Raw genomic sequence first — 24,049 nt, 5'->3', positions numbered from 1 at the left:
AGAAAGCCTGGCTGTCCCTCAATCTCACAAAGGCAAACCTGAGAATGAGGATGGTAATAGCAGAGGGCTGGCCCGGCCGGCTCTTCTTTAGTCAATTCTTGCTTCGCTGTAGATCCAGCCTGATGATGTATAGGGAGAAGGCGGGGCCCTGAGTTACAAAGTGAGGCAAAAACAGGCAGCGCCGTTGCCCACACAACTCTCCACTTACCTGGAGGCAGCAGCAGCAGCCCCTGGCCTGATTCCCCACCAGGCCACTTCCCTGGGCTGCCGGATTTTCTTCGTCCTCGTCCCTCCAAGTGGGCTGGGACTACATTGTGGTCTTGAGCTCTTAGTTACTAGGGCAGCTCAACTGCAGAAGCCCTGCAGGGGACCAGGCTGCAGGAGGAAGAGCCTCAGCTTTGGGTTCCAATTGCTGCCGCCCTCTAGAAGCTCAACACCATCGGGCAGGGTCCCTTAACCCTGAGCCTCGGTTCCCGATCTGTATTGTCTGTCTGGGTATTACTGACCCCGGGAACAGGTGTGACGATTTAAGAGGTCAGCACTCACTCAACATGACATCACTTACCACTCATTGTGCCAGGCTGCCAGGTTCATGTTGAGGAAATTTCACACCACGGAGAGGCAGGGTTTTAAGGATCATTAATGGGAGCACGAATTAGGCTCTGGCCCTACCCAAATCACTGTCCGTTATCAGGAGCCATCCACCCCCTTGAAACGTCCTCGGCCCCTCCATCCCTTTGCATGAACGGGAGAACCTGTAACATGTACTGAACTAGAGCCTTAAGGGCCAGGAAAAGGGAGCCTGCACTTGACCCTTTCACCAAAGCTGTATCCTTCATTTTACCAGAGTAGGTCCCGCACAGAACAGTCCATTACTGTGTGTGACAGAAGCATTTGTTTTTATTTATCCAAATGGGGAAAATGCAACATGGCAGGGCATTACAGACAAACTGCAGCAGCCAGACAGAGGGTCAGTCTGATGGCAGAGTCCAACATATTCAGCGCGAAGGAGCCACAGTGTGGGTGCTGCCTGGAGGACTTGTGGCAGCAGGGTCCCTCTGAATGAAGGCCAGGCATCTCTGGGCGAGGCACTGATGACCGTCCACATGTGCAGGCTGCTGCTTCAGTCACGCTGAAGGTTTAAAGTTCAGAGTCCTACATGTAATAATTGCCTCAGAGGGGAAGGGCAGTCCATGGTGGTCGTGGTTTCCAGTGTTTTTAAACATAATACACAAATTTATTGCCAAGGACTTTGCACTGCAAATTATACTATTTACACTTGCGTATTCAGAAAAACACAGTCAATAGATACATGATAGATACTTTAAATAGATTTCTAAAAACTAACTTGGTCTTCAGTAGACCCGAGTGAGCTACACAGCCAGGAGTCCAATGCCATGTGTGTGACCGTGCAGTAGGGAAAGGTTTCTATCCACGACTACGCTCAGCCTCCTCCTGCGTACCCCACCCTTGGAGGTGACGAGGGCTAAGGCTGAGCAGGCCTACCTTACTCCTTAGTGTGAGAGCTTCAGGTCTAGACTGGCTGCACCTCCCACCTCCTTCCCCGACAGTTCTGCTTGGAGTGGGTGAGAAGCAAGTCCTACAGGCTCCACTCCTGCAGGACCACTACACGGCGGGTAAACCAGGACACAAAGGCATGGGGCTGTAGGGCTAACGGTATAATGAACCTGGCCCTAGGCCAGCCCCTTCCCTGGCACCCCCTGCCAAAGCACCCTTGGGAACAGGCCCATCAGCCTCACTGTTCCTGGAAGTACAATTGCCCTGATGATTACCTTAGGAAACCTTCTTTTGAAGAAGTGGCTGGGACCAACCAACCACTTAAACCAAAGGTTCAGCACAACAGGCCAGACAGATGGGTCCAGGATGAAAGGCCCGAGTCCAAGGATGCTTTGGGGAAAACAGGATGAAACTGCTAGGGGCTCAAAAGTAGATGATGTCTGCCCAAGGAAAGGACAACAGCAGGGAGTTCCCACGTGGACCAGCTTTCATTTTGCCTCCATAAGCCCTGGTATGCTGGAAAGGACGTCCACCTGGAGGCTGGAGACAGCTCCTCAGAGAGCCAGAGCTACCCTTGATTCCTGGGAGACAGAGAGCGAGGCCCTCTGGTTGGATGCCTACAATTTGGCTCCCCAGCAGCATTTCTAAAAATGAGCTGCCCTCCCTAGGAAAGGTAGTAAGAAGTAGCGAAGCATCTCCTACAGCCATGGTAGGTTCCATCCCTGAGAAGCTGCCATATTGATTGAGCTAAAGGAAAAGCAGTGCTCAGTACCCCACCTAAGAAATGGGGGTGCAGAATGAACGGAACCTGATTGTGCAAGGCTGGCCTGAGCATGAAAAGTGATCGGGGGTCGGTAGAGAGAGGCGTCTAATGGCAGCACCTCTGGCCTACTGTTGGGACAGAAGAGGTATTTTTTGCAACCAGGGCTTGCCTGGTTACTTCCAAATCATACCTCGTGCACCGGCTGCCATCACTACCTTGGGGGTCAGGGCTGCAGCCTAAGGGAGCCAGTGAATTGATACCTGCACACAAGGAGGCTTGGTAAGTGACATGAAAGTGCCTTGGAAATGTGTGTGTCTGGATCGAGTGTCTTGCCACTGACCCACCACACCAAAATCCCTCAAGGGTGGAGAGCACGAGATACCCAGAACAGAGGAAAGGCTGGAAACCTAAAACACAATTAGCAAATTACAGGTGGAGAAGGAACTTCTCACCACCTCTCTCGCTAAAACTCCTGTTCTTGATCCATTTCCATGAACAATGAAAAGAAAAAGAATCTGACTTGCAAAAGCAGCAGAAATATTTTGGTTAGAGTCAAGAAATGTTCTGACCATCATGTTTCCCTAAGCAGGAAAACAGGGCAGATGGCAAAGCGCCTGTGCCTGCAGGCAGAGGCAGGGGCAGGGCTGGCCTGAGCAAGGCTCTTGTCTGGAACTCCACTGCCTGACAGACAAGAGCCTTCCTATGAAGCTGGAGACACAGCAAGTGACTTGCTGCCACATGAAAGGCCACGCCTGGCACTGCAGCCAGGGATGGGCTGCGTTCTCTTTACCCAATGTCCATCTGTGCCAGGCTCCAGTTTGTCAGTTTCCCTTCCATGAACCCAGAAACTTCTCTAGAAAATGCAGCAAGTGCTCCTCCTCAGAGCTGAGAAGTTCCACACCTACCATAAGAACCCGAGAGCCACTCCATGTCCATAAGAGAAGAGAACAGGCAGCAAAATCCTAGAGGCACTTCTGTACCAGAGGGAGCCCGACAAGTCGAAAGACAGCAGCCACCCAGGTGCAACTCTTCCTTCTGTATCCCTCACCTGATTCTCAAGAGATTAGCAAAACACAACTTCACTGAGAGTAAGCAGCACCCAGTTCCTGAAGTATACAGTGGCTTCCTGCCTCTCCAGGGCCTGCCAGGCTGCTCAGAGCACAGCACATCTCCCTCCTGCCTTTCCCCAAGCCTGGCCCGACTGCGCTGGGACAGCACCACAGGCTTCACCTCCTGACTCAGTCCTGGAGGGCCAGAAACAAGGCTGGGCCCTGTGGAAGGGGGTCATGGTGCAGCACTGCTAGCCCATAGCTGGTCCCGCCTCGCCAGTATCATGGGACAGTGCCGTGCGGAACTGGCCACCACCTCCCAGCTCAGGCAGGGGGGCAAGTGCCTTGCCTTCTCCGAGCTGCATGTGATCCTCATCTCCCCCACAGGGCTGATGGGGCTTCACTGAATCAGCATCTGTGGAGGCACTTGTCTTAGGCCATCCTTCTCCAGCCTTACCCGCCCCTTCACAGCGGACACTGTGCTCCTGTCAATGCACAGCAGCAGTAGCTACTCCCAGCTTCTGTTCATGTCAAACTGGCAGCAGCTCACGTCCCTGGCACCTCTCCGATGCGCTGAATGGGAGCTCCCTTCAACATGCCTAGAAACCCCTCTGAGAGGAAAGACCACGCTCAGCAGAAAGCGCCACAAACACCCGTGGGTTTGTTCCTCACCCCAACTACACTGGGCATTCCTCAATGCGACCACCATGTCTGATTCACCTCAGTCCCCTGTGCCTGGCATCAGGCCCTGCCCAGAGCAGTCCACCCCCAAGGGTAGTCGGTTTAACCTCCCTTAGTAGCTGGCAGCCTCTGGAGACGAGAGGTCAGCATCTCCTCTTCCCTGAGGCCTGCTGGCCACAGGCCCAGGGCATGTACAAAGGAAGCAATCTGCTCCATAGAGCACTGCCGCCATGTGACTGGATTCTGAAGCAAGGGGCAGCCCGTCCCCGCCTCTTTACCTTCATATTCTGAGGCCCCAAGCCAACCTCAGATTGGAGACAGAATGTTTCATTTATCCTGCCCTTGTACATGATCTTTAGGATAGCAGGAAAAGAAAAAGCCTGAAGAAGGAAGATTCTGTCGAGCTCTGTCATGTCAAAATAAAGGTGGGGCGCTCACTGACTACAAGCCAGTGGTCAGAACATCTGTCCAACTCTCTGGGCCTCTCTTCCCCACTCTAACACCAAAAGCACCTTGACCAAAAAGTCCAGACTAAACTGAAAGGTGTAACTTAGAACCACAGACACGGTCCTCCATAGCCAGTGACATTTCTAATAAGCATTTGTGATCACATTACCCTCCTGAGCACAACTGTCCAATGGCTCCCTACTGCCCAGAGAATCCAGTCCACGCTCCTGAGCCTGGCCCTCCTGGTCCTTTATGAGCGGACCCCATGAGCCTGTGTGACTATGCAGAAGTCCTCATTGTTCAACACAATCTCATCCGTCATCTGGTCCTGTTTCCCTTCCTGGAGAACTGCAGCCTCCTCCTCATCTGAGCCCAACTCCAGAGCTGCCCGCCTTCAGAGCTTTCCTGATTCCCCCTCAGCCCTTCTCTTTGAGACCCTACCACCCGGGACTTCTCTAAGCCCTGTTCTGTATGATGTCACTCAAAACCTAAGTTCCATATGGGCAGGAACTACACCGTCCTGTGCATTGAGGAAGCCTTTGTGAAGAGGTGGATGGGTCCAGGCAGCAGATGGGAAGGAAGTTTCCAGTCAAGATTAAGCCAAAGGGTAAGTCATCTCTATAGTCTAAGGGGTTGGCAAAATACAGCCAACTTTGGCAAAATACTCCCTACTTTGCAGGGCTTGGCAAACTACGGCCCTGTGTATTTGTAAATGAAGCTTTATCAGAACACAGCCATGCTATCTATTTACGTACTGTCTCTGGCTGCTTTTGTGCTACAGTGGCAGGGCTGAGCAGCTGTAGCAGACACCACATGGTCCATAAAGCCTGAAATGCTCACTATCTGGCCCTTTACAGAAAAGATTTGTGGACACAGGTCTAAGGCGGTGCTTCCCATATATTTTCACATTTCACCTCTTTAGAGGTGAGATTTGTGTAGCCTGCTGATTAACAGTGAAGGCTGCTTGCAGCTAAGAGACACCTGGCCCTGGAGCTCTGGCCACCCAAAGGCTGACTGGATCCATGTCCACAGCTGCCACCTGAGCTGCAGTCCCCAGCAGAGCTGTAGGAAACAGGTGCAGAAACTCACGCTGGCCTTCAGCTCTCCCTGTCCATTTCGAAGCGAAAGTGGCAGCACTGGGACAGACAGAAATCTGACACCAAAAACCAATCCTCTGGTCACAAGTTCATAGTCCTTTCCGTCCTTCAAGAACTTGGGAAAGAATATCCACACCTTCTCATGGGCTACACAGACTGTGTTCCACAGATGCTGAATCCAACAACCTCCAACCTTTGCTTAGGTTAAAAATGAACAAAACTGGATTAACTTTTTGCCAAGCAAAAGGCCTCAGTATGAACGACCACCTGGTACCTGTGACTCCTGGCTGGAAAGCCCAGCCCAGCAGAAACTTGGAAAGGGTGAAGATGCTGATAGATCACAAGCCCCTCCCCACCCACTGCCAGTGGAGAGGCTGGAGCGCTCCAGCACAATGGAGTGTGGCCCAGCAAAGCCCCATTTCCTAGCCCAGTGGAGATGGCCCTTGCTCCATTCGACCTCCTCTGTACCCTGTCAGTATCTTCCTCCACTCCCCTGCCTTCCCCCATCCTGGTCAGAGACACCACTGTTCTCTCTATTGCCCACTGAGCAGTGGTCCAGAAGTTCTCCAGCAGGTCCCCCTCCCTGGATGGGTGCTGTTGTTCCTTGGCCCAGGGCTGGGGGCCATCATCTTCCCATCCCTACCCAGTCCGGCAGAGGAGCCTGGCCTGTGAGGAGATGTCATTCCTGCTTCTCCATCCCTCTGCTGCTGCATTCCATCAGCCTCCCTCATGCCTCACCTGGCCGATGGCAACAGCCTCTTGCTCATCAGTCCTCCTTCCTGACTCTGGTCCTTGGCTATCCAACTGTCCCAATCAACCCTCTGGAACTTACCATCATGGACGACAGTCATCACTGAAGGACACACCATCCAGGGCCGTTCAAGAAGTGACTGCAAACTGTGTTCCACCTGCCACGTCACTCTTAACCATCTCAGGTCCGATGGCAAGGCCGTTCACGCTCTCCAAGTGGGCACACTCTGTGCATGCCAGGCCTGCCTCTGACTCCCCTCCTGGGGATCCCCTGTCTGTCTCAGTGGGAAGCCTCTAGATCTTGCTAAATTACTCAGTAAGCACTTCTCTCCTGAGGCCTGGCTCCTCTGCTGCCCTCGGCGGGAGACCTGGGAATGGGTCTGCCAGCCCCCAGCCCAGGGCCGACAAGGAGGAGCCCTAGCCGGGAGGGGGAGACCCGCTGAAGCCTTTCTGCCTGCACAGAAGAGGATGACTCTCATTCTGTTCAAATCCCCTGAGCCTCTTTCTTCCCCTCCCTGTACTCTCCATCTGGGTCAATGATTTCACCTTCTACTCAGTTGTCTAAGCTGCAAATTCTGACATTTTCTCCAACTGCTCCTTCTGCCCCAACACAAAGCCTGGTAAGAAGCAGTAGGTGACGGTGAATGTTTTCTCTCAATAAATCTACGTGCCCAAGAAGGGAGACACAGTCTTGGCAGCATCACCAATCACATCAGAGTTCGTCCAAACTGACATTCCACAGAATTTCCTCTTTGCCATCCACACAACCGGCTTCTTGCTGGAACATGCCGATTACAGGGAGCTCATGTCGCACCTCAGCTGCTCTCTCAAGGCCGCGTCTGTCATCGCGGGAGGTGTATTTTAGCTCAAACTGCCCCACTGGCTTCCCATAATTGTTTTTTATGCTTTGGAACTACATACAATAAATAAATATAATCCCTTAAAAATACGTGGCGGGAGTGCCCACGTTCTCTCCAGTCTCCTCTTCACCAGCCTTAACCTGGTCCTTCCATCTCATTTCAAGGTGCTTTCAGCTTTCCTGAGTTCCCCAGGTGCCAATTTCCATAGGTCTTTTACCTCCCAGATGATGCCTACCATATTCCTTTAACATAGCCTCTGCAGGAACGAGGGATTTTAGAAAGCGGAGACTTCCGAGAAGTCTCATGACAAAAGAATCCAAGGGGATCCCAACACCAGATTGCTCTGGAAAATGTGTTACTGTGACCGTGATCCCATGGGTTCGAGTACATGTTTGAAGGCCGAGCCAGGAACGGAGGATGTGGCCAAAAACCAAAATGTAGATGAGCTGAACATAACATACTTCCAACAGTACATCCCCTGTCCTCCTTCCCACCCCTGAGGAGCTCTCCAAGTGGCCATTAATGAATTTGCACTTTATTATAGGGTTCAGTTACAGCATGAAATGATGATCTGTAGAAACTGACCCCAACTGTGTAGCTGGCAAAAAACAACAACAACAACAAAAAAACCCAGGCTGCTAGGCCCAGAGCTGACCATTTGGTCACCTTGTCCAGTAGCACACTAACAAAGGAACCAGAAACATAAAGAGCCAGGAAGTCTGGATTTTAGGGGCCTGAGGAAGGATCAGGGAGACGTGGGTTGGTTTTTGCTTGGTTTCAAGGCGCACAGGGGATAGCCCAGAAGCCTAGAGGAAAGGTGAGCAGAACACATCACAGAGAAGCCACTGCTGCCAAGTGGGCTTGGGAGACAGAACAGACGTTGGTCCGCGCTAGCGACGCAAACCACCTGCTCAGAGCATAGCCTCAGACTGGGTGAGCGCCGCCAGTCACCGCACTATAATTTGGGGCAGGTCACCTTATCTAAGCATCCATTTCCTCATCTGTAAAAGGAGAAATTTTCTAATTCCAGTTGTGGTGAAATTCAAAACTAATTCCTCAGAAAGGGCTGCTGTTCACTCTAAAAACAGTCTAAGAAATGTTATTCTTCTGGTGGTTAAAAACTAGTTAGGAGCCACAATGTTTTCGCACAGACGAGCAGGGTGGTTTGGAGAGATCTCTGGGCTCCGCTCTCCCTGTCTGCAGGGTGGGAACGACAATCTATGCACTGCACTTCTCCAAGGGCTACCAGTGCAGCAAGCCATGAGATGACAAGTGGGAAAGGGCTTCAGAGAGGACTGTGTTCTACGAATGCCAGGTGCTCATTCTCCCTGACACAGTCATGATCTAGAACACGACAACCTGGGTTTCAAAGGTTCCTTTTTCCTGTTCCCCTCCAGGATTACAGCAGGGTGCACAGAAACATTGCCAAGTGCCAAGAAAGATGATGACTTGGGGTGGATGAGGAATACCTTTCCCTGAGAAGGCTCCCACAGCCATCCCTGCACCCACCCATGCCTAAGCAGAGACCCAGCTGTCATTCATTAGCCAAGGAGCTGGTAAAGTGGTTTACAGCAGCAGAAGAATCCGACACGTTCAACAGGGTGGTTCACAGGCAGCAATTTAGAGACCCCAAAGCCATCCCAAGCAGGGCTTACCATACACGGGTCCAACTTAGAGGAAAGACAGCAAACTCCAGGCTGGCAGTCTGCCCTGAGGCTTACTCAAGGAAAACTCCTGGCAGTGACCACTGACCTCTGCAGTCTGTCACCACCCATCTCTGCTGAGTACTTGTCCAGGGACACCCCCTTGCACTTGTACCCCAGACCTGGGCTGCTGCCCCTCTGTGCTCCTCTTCCTTGTACCCAATGAGTCAAAGCCTCACCAGCCTGCCTTCAGAGTCTGGCTTCAATTGTTGAAGACATCCTCATGACCTATCTCAGGCCAGGCAGAGAACATGCACTCAGAAAATATAAGCGAAGTGAAAACACATACCTCAAATTTCACTGAAATTCAGAGAAAACCAAGCTTGAGATAAAAATGCTTCCTCTGTTGATATAGATGCAATGCAGCCGTTCAGTCTGTCCTTCCAGTATGTTAAGATCGTTCTTCACAACCAATTTAAATGAAAAGAGCCCTATTTTAGGCCAGTTTATCTGATCTGGAGGCACCTCAAGTCAGAGGGCCTAGCTTCCAGGAGAGCCCGTCCTGTCAACCCCAGCCTTATAATCCACAGCAGATGGAACAGAAAAAGCTTTAGAACAGAGCTAGGTTCCATTAATGGTTCTAGCACTTAACTCGGAGCATCAGTTTCTTATGTAAACCAGGGATACTACTACTTCCAAGAAGGCAGTTGGAGAATCCAGAAGAATGTCCAAATGCCTGGCACACAAGATACAAATGGTGGCATCTTTCCTTCCCCTTCCCTTCCTACTTCTTCAATCTACTGCTGCCCCAAATGACCTAAACTGAGGGCTACTGTTCACCTCATTACTTGGGGCATTTAGCCGACACCTGAATGCAGAGAACTTTAGTCCAGTGTGAAACTACTTGGGCAAATGGTGGCTATCTTCACCCTGCCCACCAGCAGGATGGTACAGTTCATTTGCAGAAATGGCAAAGTTCTGCCAAGAGAGACCAAGACCCTCCTCAGAAGGAGTAATTAATTAGAATGTTAACGACTGATCAGTCAAGGCAAAAAAAGTCGTCCTCCCTCAATGCTGGCTGACCAAGGCAAAGACTCCACCAAACAGCCTCCCCTGGGGGGAATGCACTGACTTTTGCCAAGACACTAGCTAAACAAGTATTTCTTAGATTTAAGAAAAACCTCTTGACTACGAGGTAAATCTTATTTGCCTCCTTAAAGGTAACAGTCCTTGTCTATACAGTTTTTATAAACTTGGAGCATCTGAGGGCTCCAGTCTATGTTTCCCACTTAGCTCACCTCTTACCAACAGCCAAGGATGCATCTGACCACCTTTCTGCAGAGGCCCCCGAAATCTTTGTAGACACACAAAGGAATGGAAGATAAGATGGTGTGCACCCTCTGTTTAATCCAAAAGCACCAATTTCATCATGTACCCATTTTCCTTTTATCAAAAAGAAACTTCCCAACTGTGTCCAGATAAATGGATAAGTAAATGGATAGACAAAAAGAAAGATGAATAGATGGGCAGATATGTTTTCTCTAAGACTAATAGGCAGAAGGGAGGCCTCATATGGTGATGAGTACAGATTTTTTCCCCCAGAAATATCAAAGCAAACTAGAAGAGACAGGCTATAGGAGTGCTTTTCAGAGAAGCATCCTAGTCGACAGCCTTTTAAGCACACCAGTTTCCTCCTTTCCTTTCTGTGCTGTAAAGGAACTTGCTTTCTACCTACTAAACACGGGTAAGCCCTGAAGGTTAGATTCTGGAGGCAGCTATAACCAAATACCTTTTTTAAAAATTATTAATGCACTGGTTGGACGCTTGGACTCAGCAGGTAGACATTCTAAGATCAGCCCTTATGAAGTTCTAAGCACCCTTAAATACCACCCCCCCCCCAAAAAAAAAACCAAGTATTTGGCAGCAGACTGGCTGGTAATTTAACTACTGTAACAGACACATGAGCAAATTCCTTAAGCTTGGATCTACAGCAACGCCACCACACTAGCTCTCACCAGGTCCCTGGGGTGTGTTTCTTGTCTAACCCCTAGATACCAGGAGTCCTCTCCCAAAGCCTGGCAGTGAAGCCTATCAGCACCAATGAACCGACACAGCTCCACCCTGAGCAGGCCATGCACCTGCCTCTCCAACACCTATTGGCACAGCCTCGGCCCCCTCACATTCATCCTCACCTCGGCCAACCATGGTAACAACACTCAACATATTATTGAGTACGTACTATGCACCAGGTACTGTTCAAAACATATTATGTGTATTAACTCATCTAATTCCTGAGCCCCATGGGAATGTTCTGGAAGGAGAGAAATTCTTTGGCCCAGATTCCCACATGGTTTCTGGTCTCTATTTCTAGCTGTGCTGTAAAGCTTACATAACCTAATTTGCATTATGGTACTATTTTTAAAAACCTCCGAAGATTGCTGCTTCAAAGCATCAATGGAATCTGTTAGTTTCTACCTAAAATGATAATGTGGGAAAGGATATCTATTCTTACAACCAACTCAACTGGAATTATTGACTTAAAACAGTCTTTCGGGAAGAGGCTATTAAGGAAGGAAGGGACTCATTCTTATATAAGTACCAGCTCTGTGCTCTGTAAATAAGGGCTAGAGCGAAACACATCAATATTGAAACCTACCTCAGCAGTAGTTTCTTGGCTCTGCTGTTGTTATCTATTTACCACCCGTCTCCTTTCCAGGACTCCTAATAACACTGAGGAATCTGTGTTCACTGGACAGTATGGCGTCAGACTGTACAGAGTATGAGTTTGAATACACAGAACCTTTCTCATTCAGAGATTCAGAGCTAGCCCCACCGTCTCTCAGGAGGCACTGGCATAAGATGAATGGGAATTAGGGGAAGACCATGCACAGAGCACGCTGTTTTCAGCTTTAACTGCTCTTAATGACCCTGGTGTATAGGGCTCTGCATTGCTTGAAATCTAATTCCTGGGGTGGGGGCGGGGAAGGCGGGGGGATCGCCTTAGTTCTTTCCCCTAACTCACTACTGAAGATTTTCCTCCAGTTATTAATGACATCTAGGAAACAGGGAAATTATGGTGAATGATTGATTATAAGGGTGAAACTTTCTCATTTGTCATTTAAAAAAAAATGTGCTCAGTGTTTAAATTAACCACTTTGTCCTTTGCTCTACTATAAAAACTACCTGGAAAGGACTGGAGTATTTGTTATTCATTTCATTACATTCACTTATTGGACCGAGGTCCATGAACGTAAACCAGAGTAGGTTTCAGGCTCTCAAAACTGCCAGGGAAATATTTTAAACGAGTGAATTTCCAAGTGACACCTATTTTAGTGATGTCAGAGGGCCTACATTATTAAATAGTTTACAATTAAACTAATGACTGGGCTAATATTCTTTTTTGCCACAGTTAACAAGGTATCTGGTTCCCAAAGCAAGTTATTTGTAATAGGCCCAATTCCAACAACAAGGAGACTGTCAGAATTAAAATGCTTCCACTGGTCACAGCCTCTGTTCACTTGTACCCAGAAGAGGACCTGGCACCTAATAGGCAATGGGCTGTTTCAGCACGACTGGATCGCACTCAGTACTAGTCAGCTATACCTCGTACAACCTTTTATAGATGCCAAAGCCACATTAAATGTACATACAGATTCTGCGTGGAAAAAACAAGAGTTGTTCCAGCAACTTTAAAGTGAGTAATCAAAAGAAACTGCTACTTAGAAACAAATATGAAACATGAAATTCATTTTAATCTACATATATCAAATACAGCCTTAGCACAGAACATCTAACACAATTAAATGCATTTATGGGACACACCTAAATGAAGCAAATCTTTATTAAAATATCTGCCTAACCCTCACATCTTCACATGAACTCCATGATGGTTGAGTAAGATGGGAAATAAATAATCTAGCTACCTAACTTGGAAAAGACAGATGGATTGCTTTAAGTCTATTCAGTCTCCGCAGACTCGATATTCACCACCCCGAGTCTTGCTGAAGTTGGTTCTGCAAATAATTAACTTAGCTCAGTCAATTATACACTTTTCCATAGTTACCATCATATTTTGGTTTTGTTTTTTTTTTTTTTTTTTTTCATTTTCTATTGCTTTTTTTTATGGCTTCTTGCTGTTGTTGTATTAGGGAATACAACACAGATCAGAGACTTTCATTTCTCGGAGAAGTTTCTCCCCTTGAGAAATTGGCACTTTGATCCTCAGCTTGTGTAACAGCTTACACACACAGATCCCACCAGCACTGGTACCAACCTTGCTGCCCAGGAAATTCCACTGCTTTGGCCAAAAGAGTGCCCTGTCATTAAAATCTTCTTAGATGAACTGTTCCTATCACTGAATTCTTACATTTAAACAGGTATGTGTGTGTAATTTACATACATGTTATATCCTAAGTTTTTACACACACACACATAGGGTAAGTGAAATGTCTGTCTTGAATAAAAAGCAGTTACAAGGGTATTAAAACAAATGTTGAAAAATAACTATTTTACATTTAGACCATACAATTTTTAAAGGTAATGTGATGACATATGACCTAAGAGATCAAATACATCATATATGATTGTCATATATGCATGTTGTGTTAATTGATTATTTTTCTCTTTAATCAGAAAATAAAAGAGCTTACCTTTGTATACTGAGATCACAGCTTACAGTCACTATATCTCAGCCTATTTTATACAAGTGATATGGCTACGAAGGTCCGAGGAGAACGAGAATAAAGTGAGATAAACGTGCTGAAAACTGCTTAAAAGTATTAACCTGAAATACACAGAGGGTCCAACACCAGTTTTAAAAATACATTAACGAGGTATTCCTAGCTCTTCAATTAATAACGGTGGCTGATTCATGATTTTCAAACATTCACCCAAAATTTAAAAAAAAAAAAAAGAAAAGGCAAATACCAGCAAAATCTCTCACTGGTTGGTTCCCCAGGCTAACAATTTGAGAGAGACTACAAACGACTTCAGAACTATGTAAACTCAACTCCTTACTTCACCACCCATGCACTTCATCTAGTCAGCATGAGGTATGTTGGAAATCTACTGGACCAATTACCTTGCACAAGAGATGGGGTACTCCTGCAGCCTGAGGAAACACAAGCTGCAAGCCACATCCCTGGCTAGTCATGGGGCCAGTCCCCATGCAGAGGATATGGCTTCAAGGAGGACCCCTGTTTCTGAGAAATTATAACAACACTAACTGACGCAGTCAGGAATGTAACTATTTATATGCTAAAAAGTGTAAAAACTGTGAAAACATAGCACAGCTCACACGCGAATTTTAAGCTCTACACTCATCTATAAACTCCCTGACAAGAAACTATGCTAAAAAGGGGTTAAGTACAGATATTGCTAGGGTTCCAAAGGAAAAGTTTTAAAACAGACACCGTGGCTTTGAACAGAGTATTGCTCTTCTTTAAAATGATCAGTCATTGCTTTCAAAAAGAAGGTGTCAGAGTGGTGTCTGAAAGCTGGATAGCCTCAGGGTGTCACATTGCTCTTAAGACCAAGACATAGAAATTGCCATTTCAAGCCAGACAACCTGATGGTTCTAGAAGTCAGAGAAGAAATCTTGAGGGCCCAAGTGAATAATAAATGGTGCGACGCTCAGAGGCTGGCAATAGGGGCTGTCAATGAAAAAACCACCTACAGTGGAGAAAAGAGCAGAGAAGCAAAACTTTATGTTAATTTCAGGCAATTTGGTGAAGCCAAGAGCTTCATTTATATTTCTCTGCTCTTTCAGCTGTAAGTGGAATTTTCATTACAAAATGGAAGGGTGGGAAGGGCAACAGGTGGGGAGGGGGGACGCTTAATTCATTACAGAATTTAAACAGTTGAACTTGCATGGTTATCACTTCTAACAAAGGACTGACAGCTCGATTATTTTAAGTAAAGCAGAGAAATGTAAAAGTTCGCAGCAACTGGGCAGGTTTACAACATGGTTAGTAACTTCCAACAAACAACAAAATTAAAAAAAGAAAAAAAAAAGACTTGGTAGAAACCATTTGAAATGACTGCCATCATGTTGGAAAACAGCACAGCTCCCTTTTCACCATTACAGAGGGCGTGAGTTATGAAGCAGAGTCAGCTACTTCAAAAGAATTTTCTAACGAGAAATCTCTAGAGAGATTCCAACGTGGAATCCAAATTTGATGACCAATTTCAAATAACAATACAGCTGTAGCTGCCAATTAATAGTATTCCAAAGACAATGAGGACTACTGTAAAGATTTAATTAATAAAAACTGGACACTATCAGCCATGCTTTTTCTTCTCAGTGATGGCTCTGTTTCATCCATAGGTCAGCAAAATGCATCAATGAAACATGAAAACTCCCAGCTGAAATGGGCCCTCTTGTTTATGTCTAGCCACTAATGCACAGGATGAGAATGATAAGTTACAGCTATTTCCAGCAAGTGATGAGGTTTTATTAAAGTATCACCCACCACCAATAAAGACAAAAGACCAAGGAGAAGAAACAAACTAATCATTGTGTAATATATATCTGAGCAGTGACACTAACATTTGTTGTACATTGCCCGTTTCACCTTTATTTAGTGGCCCCAGAGAAATTTGGTATATAAATTTGCCATGTTTTGTGAAGCCCATTCTCATGGATGGGCCCTGTCAAGTTCCCAAAAGCAGAATTTAACAGGGAAAACGAAAGCTAATTCATACTAAAAACAGACATTTTTAAGACATGGTGCCTTATAAATATTGACAGGGGACCACACTGCTGTTCCTTCATGGGGGTGAGTACCTTAATGAAACCATTTACCTTCTAGTAACATCATTGGCTTTCCAAACAAGGTGAGAATGCAAGTGGAGGACTTATGTCTGCACCCTTTACAGAACAGCACAATGTTACCCACTGATCCATTTCCACCAGCATCATCAGGTGTCTTAAAAAGAAATGCTGACCCATGGCTGAAACCTGTCACTTTTCACAGCAGCACTCAACAAGAACTGGGACAATCGAAGAGCAAGTTTTTATGGGGACCCTGTTGCTGCTTTAGATTCTGATGTAATTGAAGAGGAAAGGAGACCCTTCAATGAATCCCAGCAAAATCGCTAATCTTCTATCTGCATGAAAAAAGCCAGGGAGTGAACACAATATCTTACAGAGTGAAGAAGGCCACAAGAACAAGAGAGGGTGATTGATTGATTAATTTATTATTTTTAAAAACTTGGAAATTCATAAACTAGGATAATCACATTCTCCTTCCCCATCTCTGGGTAGTGCCATCATTTTAATAAGCGATGCTCGAATAACAGAATGGAACCTTTATCATGGGGATGCCCTTGTACAACAGGAGGACAAAGGGCTTACAAAGTAAGTAGACTGGCTCAAACTAACAATCACCTTTGCTTTGTTTTAGCAGTTTGCTTACAAGTGAATGGGCTTCTAGGGCTAAGTTATTAGTTTTCAATTCCTTGTAATTTGATACCAAAACATATCAAAAATAATAAGCTAAAACAATATTCAAACCCATATTTTATTGGCTTTATTACACACTTCAATATTTACAAAGTTAAAGTTTAAATGAAAAGTCTCTATTGTATTAAAAAAAAATAACTACAGCCCAAATTAAAGTGCCCTGGGGCAAATACATATCAATCAACTAAGAATCAGTGACTGCATCAGGAACCAGGCAGTACTCTGTGTTACAACAAAGCAGTTTATTTGTGATCAGTGTTTGAGACTCTATACATCCTTCACAAATTTAATTTTACATAATCTGATACGTCTCTTAAAACTTAAACTTTGAACTGCTAGACTTTTATTTCCCTAGAACAGAAGGGCTGGTATAAGTTATTTTCCAGAAATGAGGTACCGTTTTCACAGAACTGGTTTCTTTTTTTTTTTTTTTTTTCAAGTTTTAGAGAACTAAATTTGCATTTGTTAAAATCAAAAAGTAGGAAAGATGTTCTTTACAAATAATTTTGATCAAGTATGTGTTCAAAGAAAGCAGGATAAAAAGGCTTTTTCTCTAACATTCTGTATTGTACTGTATTGTTGTTCAATAGGAATTAGCTTCTGTCATTTGCTAAAAGAATGAGTAGTGGGGAACAGGATATGTTGGAAATTTCATAACGGGTAACAGAACCATTCTCTTGGGTAAACCTACAGAGAAAAGAAACGGAGAGGACTCCAAATAAGTTGTAATACTCCAATAAAAATTTCAGGTAAAAAAATATCTGACAGTAATTATCATTAACCTTTTCCAGATCAGTCAGCCAACATGTATGCCATTTTGCAAGAGGCCCACAAATCGCTCACAGATGTATTTTGAAATTGCTCTTAATATTTTGATAAATAATATTTTCCACTCTCAAAATCAGGATGGCTACATCTAGGAAGAATTTCATTGAGTGAGCTGCCATGAATTCTGAAAAATCAAAAGCAATGCTATTGAATGATGTTCTAAATTGACTGTAGAAATCCATATTGGTTCTCAATGTGGCATTAACACATAGTCCAGGAGAAATGGGTTGTCAAGGTTCAAAGCATAGCTTTCCATGCAGACCTCAGCTCCAGCTGGAGCCATGGCCAGGCATTTATTTAACTTCTTAATGGCTATGGCCAATATTAGCATGGCAAATCTGGAAAGATTAATTGCTTTCTGAATTTGTAATTAATACGTTCTTGTGGCCTCACAAACTTCTGCATACTCAAGCATGATTTGAAATCTGCTCCTATCCCTATTCTACTGTTTAACCTACGGAGAAATCACAAAGCAGCAACAGCAGGTGTTCAAGAGCACCAGATGACCAGAGGGAGACCACCCCACATGCAACAGCTTCACAAAGGCCAAAGACATATTTACCTCACAGCCAAATAAAGCATCGTTTTAGTAGGTTTGCATCACAGTAACATTTAAAAACCAAATCTTTTATGTGAAAAATGGGGGCATCAAATTTCACCAGCTTTGGAAGTCAGTTATATGGCACATGGGAAAGAGGAGCTTCTGATGTGGGGGCTCAGAGACCACAAGGTGAAAGTGTAATGTTAAAGGAGGAAAGGGAGGAACAAGAGAGAAAAAAAGACCGAGGAAAAACAGGAATGTAACTTAGAATCTAGATACAAAAGTATTTTCAAAGAAAAAATCAAGCTCTAGCACACCTTTACTGAAGAATCTGAAACTTACTGTATGTCTAAAAGAAAGACACAGATTTAAATATCTGCCCCAAGCAGCAGATGCGCTGGCACTTATACAAGACATAGTACGGTGAGTCTAGTGAGCCAAAACGTATTTGGATAAACGGACCAGACCTAAATCACAGAGAGGATGAGGTGGTCAGGAGACCCAGAAGCCAGCGGAATAGTTAAAAGCAAATGGCCAAACCCAAAGGAACTAGAGAGTTTGAATTTAGAAGGAAATCTGGGTAAGCTTATTATTGCATTAGTCTCCGATTCCTAGTTACCCAATATGGCTCAGTTCAAAATACGGGGAAGCCTTGACCACACCTGAGCGTGCCAGAAGATTTAAAGGATGTAGCTCCAGGCTCTGCACTTTTCCTAAAAGAAAATTTGCTCCGAATGTTTGACCCTCGTAGCTTCACATCTTTCTAGGATATAAACTATTTTAATGGTCAAACTGGTCAAACTATTCACTTTCTACTTATGTCCAGTTACAAAATCAGATGAAGCTTCAGTTCAGCAGTGTTTTAGGAACACAATTTGCATCCAAACAAAAATGGCAAAGCAGACGCGTGAAGAGAAAAAGCACAATGAGAAGGTCGGAGGCTCATGTAGAGGACTAACGCCGAGACTGGCGCAATATGGGAAGAGCCTTTCCCTTCTGTGTGCATGCACACCCAGCCTGGGGCATGCTGACACACACACTCTTGCACATACACTCTCTCATGCTCTCCTCTCTCAATGACAACACCCTGCAGATGGCTGATTCTATAACATGTAGCACCTGAGTAGAAAAAAATGTCTAAGAGCATATCACTGACTCCAAACCTATTGCCTCCATTGCCACATAAACCTCATTCAAAAGTTATCCAAAGGGCCACGGGGGTTCATTTATGCATTTGCTTTTATTTTTTTATTTTAGAGGGGAGGAGAGAAACACCTATGATACTCTAGGATGTACTACAGACTTCCTGCAGTGAGCACTTAAGACTGCTGGTGAAACCCACTATCACTTCCTCTCTAGGGCCAATGATACCCATTTACTTCAACCCCAAAGCAAAGTTAAGGAAAAGAATGAAGACTACAAATTTGAAGTAAGCAGTTCCTATTCTTGACTTAAGTTACCCACAATTCACACAGTTCCAAACCAGAAACTTAAGTGTGGCTTTATAACTGGTAGGCAGCCAAGCTAGCAACTGGGTATGGCCCTTCAGTAGCCTTTGAATGGAGTATCAGTTGGCTGTAAGAAGAACTACTTAAAATATTTAATTTCAATATGGTCAGAAACAGGCAATTAGAACAAGCAGTCCTTCAATCAGGCAAAGCGGAGAGAAGAGCAACTCCAACCAAACCAAGAACCACAAGGTTGTGGCATTTTCAAACGGAATTTAAGTTGGGTCACTAGAATGAATAAATCTGAGATCCTCCAATTAATTTACAAAAACCCTAGATAGAAACTGTGCTTTGGATTGCTGTGACAGTTGCTAAGAGGAGATATCAGTAAGACGGTGTACATACCATAGGCAGGGGCAGCTGTGCTGTAACCATATGGTGTTCCATAGCCTAGTGCAAAGAAGAAGGAGGCAGATCAGTCCAGGACCCAGGGCAATCATCACTGGCCCAATTCACAAGCACCACCTGCTCAGCACCCTAGGCCCGAAGGACTTCTTCCAGATGTTCGATGAATGAGAACCACTTGCCAGAATGGTCCCAGTCTAGCCACTCTCTGTGTGCCTGCTTAAGATGTGGGAACTCCTCACCATGGCCTACAAGGCTCTCCTAGATACGCCAGACTCTCCTACATCTCTTTCTCACTGCACTCCCTGACCCCACACTCTATTTTAACTATCAGTTCCTTGTCTGTGTTCCCCACTAGAGTAGCAGAGACCTGGCCAACCTTATCCATCGTTGCATCATCTGAACCTAGCAGAATGTATGATACATATAGTAGCCACTCACTAAATATACTTTGTTGAACAAAAGAATACTTAAAAGCACTCAAACTACCAATTTCTCAAAGTTGGCAAACAGAACTTTCCAAGTCTCTTCAGAAAGTAGTGAGAGAGCAGGCTGAGGTCTCAATGGTCATTAAAACGGGCATATGAGTCAGGCGTGAGCCCAAGGGCAAGGTCTATGACTTGCTGATATTTCCATTTCTGGCCCAAGTACAGGGTCTCTCTGTAAATGCTGGTGACTTTGACATCAGCCTCTGGTACCTATGAAAAAGGCCCACATTATTAAGTAAAAGCTAGTACAAAGAAGTTTTTATACCATATTCGTAGGGATTAGAAATATTATCTATATTAACAGAAGCTGCAATCTTTACTCTTTCAGTAAAAGAGCTTAGATATAGGTAATATATAAATAAAAATCACTTGGAGCCAGGTGTGGTGGTTCATGCCTGTAATCCCAGCAATTTTGGAGGCTACGGCAGGAGGACTGCTTGAGCCCAGGAGTTAGAGACCAGCCTACAGTTAGACCCCATCTCTACAGAAAAACAAAAAATTAGCTGGGCATGGTGGTGCATGCCGTAGTCCTGGCTACTCAGGAGGCTGAGGTGAGAGGATCACTTGAGGCCAGGAGGTCGAGGCTGCAGTGAGCCATGATCACACCACTGCACTCCAGGCTGGGCAACAGAGAGAGATCATGTCTCAATAATAACAATAATAACAATTTATTATTCATTTATTAATGAAAAAAATTTATAAAGTAGAATAAGGGCACAAAATCACCATGGCACTTTCACACAGTACCCAAAACAAATGGCGCTTTTTCACATTACAACTCCTTTTTTTTGTAACTATTTCTGCTATTCAGAATGATTTCGTTCCCTCCTTCTCTGGATGACCAACTGCAACTCACCCTTGAGACCAGGATCAATTATCACCTCCTCTACGAAGTCTCCCAGGCTTGCTGTTCTCTTTTGCCCAACCCATGTTACACTTGCATCATACTGCATTGTGTTTATTCAATTATCTGGTCCTACCCCAGGCAGTCACTGGGGCAGAGGCTAGGTCTTCTTTGAATGCCCAGTTCTAAATCTCCTGTTTGAGACAGTGCATTTGAATGTATGCTGAAGAAGTAAACTGCTTTTAGGGACCAACTGAAACAGTTCTGAGGGATGAAAAATTTTTAGTCTACAGTTATAAGTCATTTAACTCAGGCTGAGCGCTCACTAAATCATACTCAAGAGGACATATGTAGCTGAAATAAGCAGTAGGAAGAGGAGACAGATCAGAGGCCAAAAAAGAAATTAATGCTTAAAAAAGGGTGGCTATCAAATTTATTCCAGAAAGCAGAAGCTGTTTGGCTAAGGCTGCAGTTCTAAGGATTATACCAAAACCTCCTTAAGAACAAATGAAACCGTAAATACTAACTAGGTCATTAATCAGGCCACTGGAGTCCTGATTCTGACTTCACCTTTTCCTAGCAAAGGCGTCTGTGAATGGCACCTGTTATTTAACCTCTCTGAGCTTCAGTGTTCTATGTACAGTAAGTGAGTTGCCAGGGCAATTTAATTAAATAATACATGTAAATATACTGACAAAAGTCCCTGCTGCACAGAATATACTCTGCAAATGGCATATAACCTATTCATAATCTAAAGGGACCTAATCTGAATCTTCTCTAGGCCATAAAATAACTTCATTTTTAAAAGCTTTGGGAGACAGGCCTTTCAGGGAGGTCAATGCAATGACACAAGAGAGGAGTTACTATAGAGTAAAGCCTGGCAACCAGCGGCCATAAACAGTTCCTTTCATGATTACTGCCACTGGACCACAGCCATTTACCACTCTAGCAGACGGTAAATGGTCTGCAGCAACAAGAGACATGACCAGATTAAGCCCCAATAGAACACATCATCAAAGATGGTTCATCTCTATAACCTGCCCATTATTGTGAATGAAAGCCTTGCCCTTTCAATAATACATTGAATAAGGCTAAAATTATTAAATATCAGTAGAAATAGTGAGACACACAGAAGACTGTCTTGATTTTAGACACATAAACTATATCACACCATAAGAAATTCATAATCTTTTCCTTTTTCCCCCCAGTGCTCCAGCTAAAAGTCCTAGGAGTTGAGATATCCTTGAAATATCACTCTTCTTTCTATATATTCAATACATCAATTTTGCCTCCTTTATATTCCTCCCATCTGTTCTCTTCTTGTCTCCCCCTATCTTCTTCCCTGCCTCCAGCAGCAATACTATCAATGTCTCTTGCCTGGGTTAGTAGTCTTCAGTAGCCTTTTTTTAACTGAGGCATAATAGATGTACATAGTTCCAGAGTTCATGTGATAATTTAATATACCCATGTAATTTATACAGATCAAATCAGTGAACTTAGGATACCCATCATCTCAAATATTTGTCCTTTCTTTATGCTAGAACCATTTGAATTCTTCTCTTCTAGCCAGTTTGAAATGTACAATACATTACTGTAAACTATATGCCTTCTAACTGATCTTGGCAATGCTCATACCTACCCCTACAACCTGTTCTTCACACTATAGAAAGACTAACCTTCACAAATAAAGTCTGATCTTGTTACTGTTCTCCTTAGAACCGAATCCATCAAGACTTAACATTGTGCTTTGGGTTCTAAGACCAAAATCCAAATAACGGCCTCCAGGTCTGGGACTGAGTCGTCCAGCTTCAATTCACATCATTCCCCAGTCTCTCCACTTCTGCCGCTCAGTGCTCTCCACATTCCACACATTTTGGACTTCTGCTTCTTCAATTGAGCCAAATTACCCAACAACAGCAACATAGGGTCTCTGCACATGCCGTTCCTTCTGTGTGCAACACTCTCCCATCCCAGTCTTCTTTGAGTTAACTCCTATTCATTCTCCAAAGCTCAATTCAAATGTGTCCCTTCTTCTGGGAAGCCTCCAAGGACCCACTAAAATAGACCAGGTTCCTCTGTTACATGCTGTAATAGCAGCATGTCCTTCTTTTTCATTGTACTCATTTCAGTTTCTCGTTGTTATTACTTGATTAATCTATGTCTCACCCTTCAGACTATAAGCTGCATGAGAACAAAATCCATGTCTGCTGTGTGCCAAAGCAGGCACACTCCTTGAGCAGTTCACCTACTAGGATCAGCTTCTAGAAGAATCACTCCAAAGCCACATCATAAAATTTCCCAAATGGCCTAGTCTTATTCTTTCTTAGAGGAAAGCACAAAGTGAACCCTTAGGGATGTTACCTAAAAAACAATGACTGGATAAGAGCCAATCTTCATGATAATTTCATCTTGATCAATATCTACAAGTGGTTTACTTGTCCATTTAAAAGTACTATACTTTCAATATTGTGAAGAACTTGATTTTAACAAGACAGCTGGATAATCTATTGTTAAAATGACATAAGAATTAGAAGGGAAGGCAGAGAGAGGACATTCTCCCAAATCTTCTTTAAGGTATGTGGTGGAATGGAAAGAATATGAACTTTGGAAACGCAAACACCTACATTCAAATCCTTGCTCTGCGGTTTAGTGGTTGCTTCACCCTGAGCTGCCTTATCTCTCTAAATCCCAGCTTCCCTTCCTTGGAAAATAATTTCTGCCTGATGAAACACTGACGAAGATTTAAAACAATTAAATTTAAGTAATTAAATTAAAAACAATTTAATAAGTAAAATTATTTACATGGAAATATCTAGTATATATAGTAAGCTCTGGATAAATGTTTTTTTTTTTTTTTTTCCTTTGTGTACTTCTTTAGTCTCTGATGGTTCCCAAATATTAAGTTTAACAAACACTAATAATGCCAGGCTTCACCCTAATTAAGTAACCTCTTAGTAGTTTTTCTCTCCTGTTATACCCAGCCTGTCATCTATGTCCTCAATGAATGAATACACCCCGCTCAGACATCCACATTCTCAGTCTATGGAACATCCTTTAATTCCTTGTCAAAATACAGTCCCACAACCAAATGCAACATTGCTCATCTGTCATCTCCCTCCAGACAGCCTCTCCTCACTCAGCAGATTCCAGGAGAACACCTATGACATTGTGTCAATTCTCTACTTTTAAATTTTTTTTTTTTTTTTTTTTTTTTTTTTTTTTTTG

At 44.4% G+C, this 24,049-nt stretch overlaps 1 protein-coding gene and 1 pseudogene across 3 annotated transcripts in view; both read right to left on the bottom strand.

The window, feature by feature from the left end:
- Window positions 1–876: 876 nt before the first annotated feature.
- On the bottom strand, window positions 877–2,381 carry LOC111545952 (annotated as a pseudogene). Its single transcript, XR_002732595.2, has one exon. The product of XR_002732595.2 is annotated as an uncharacterized LOC111545952 (transcript).
- The window catches only part of STRBP (spermatid perinuclear RNA binding protein), a 159,766-nt gene continuing 136,593 nt past the window's right edge, over window positions 877–24,049 (bottom strand). The window contains exons 17-19 of one of the 2 annotated variants that reach the window (XM_023217191.1): window positions 19,493–19,537; window positions 13,458–16,957; window positions 877–12,821 (exon numbers count right to left, since the gene is read on the bottom strand). In XM_023217191.1, coding sequence (XP_023072959.1) covers window positions 16,881–16,957; window positions 19,493–19,537 — 122 coding nt within the window. In that variant the 3' untranslated portion in view covers window positions 877–12,821; window positions 13,458–16,880. The remainder of the gene's footprint in view (window positions 12,822–13,457; window positions 16,958–19,492; window positions 19,538–24,049) is intronic. The other variant, XM_023217192.1, reaches the window with a different exon arrangement.

The sequence above is a fragment of the Piliocolobus tephrosceles genome, chromosome 14 (genome assembly GCF_002776525.5).
Source record: "Piliocolobus tephrosceles isolate RC106 chromosome 14, ASM277652v3, whole genome shotgun sequence".
In the NCBI taxonomy this organism is placed as follows: domain Eukaryota; kingdom Metazoa; phylum Chordata; class Mammalia; order Primates; family Cercopithecidae; genus Piliocolobus; species Piliocolobus tephrosceles.
The sequence above is the reverse complement of the archived record's forward strand: the minus strand, read 5'-3'. Positions and strand labels throughout refer to the sequence as shown.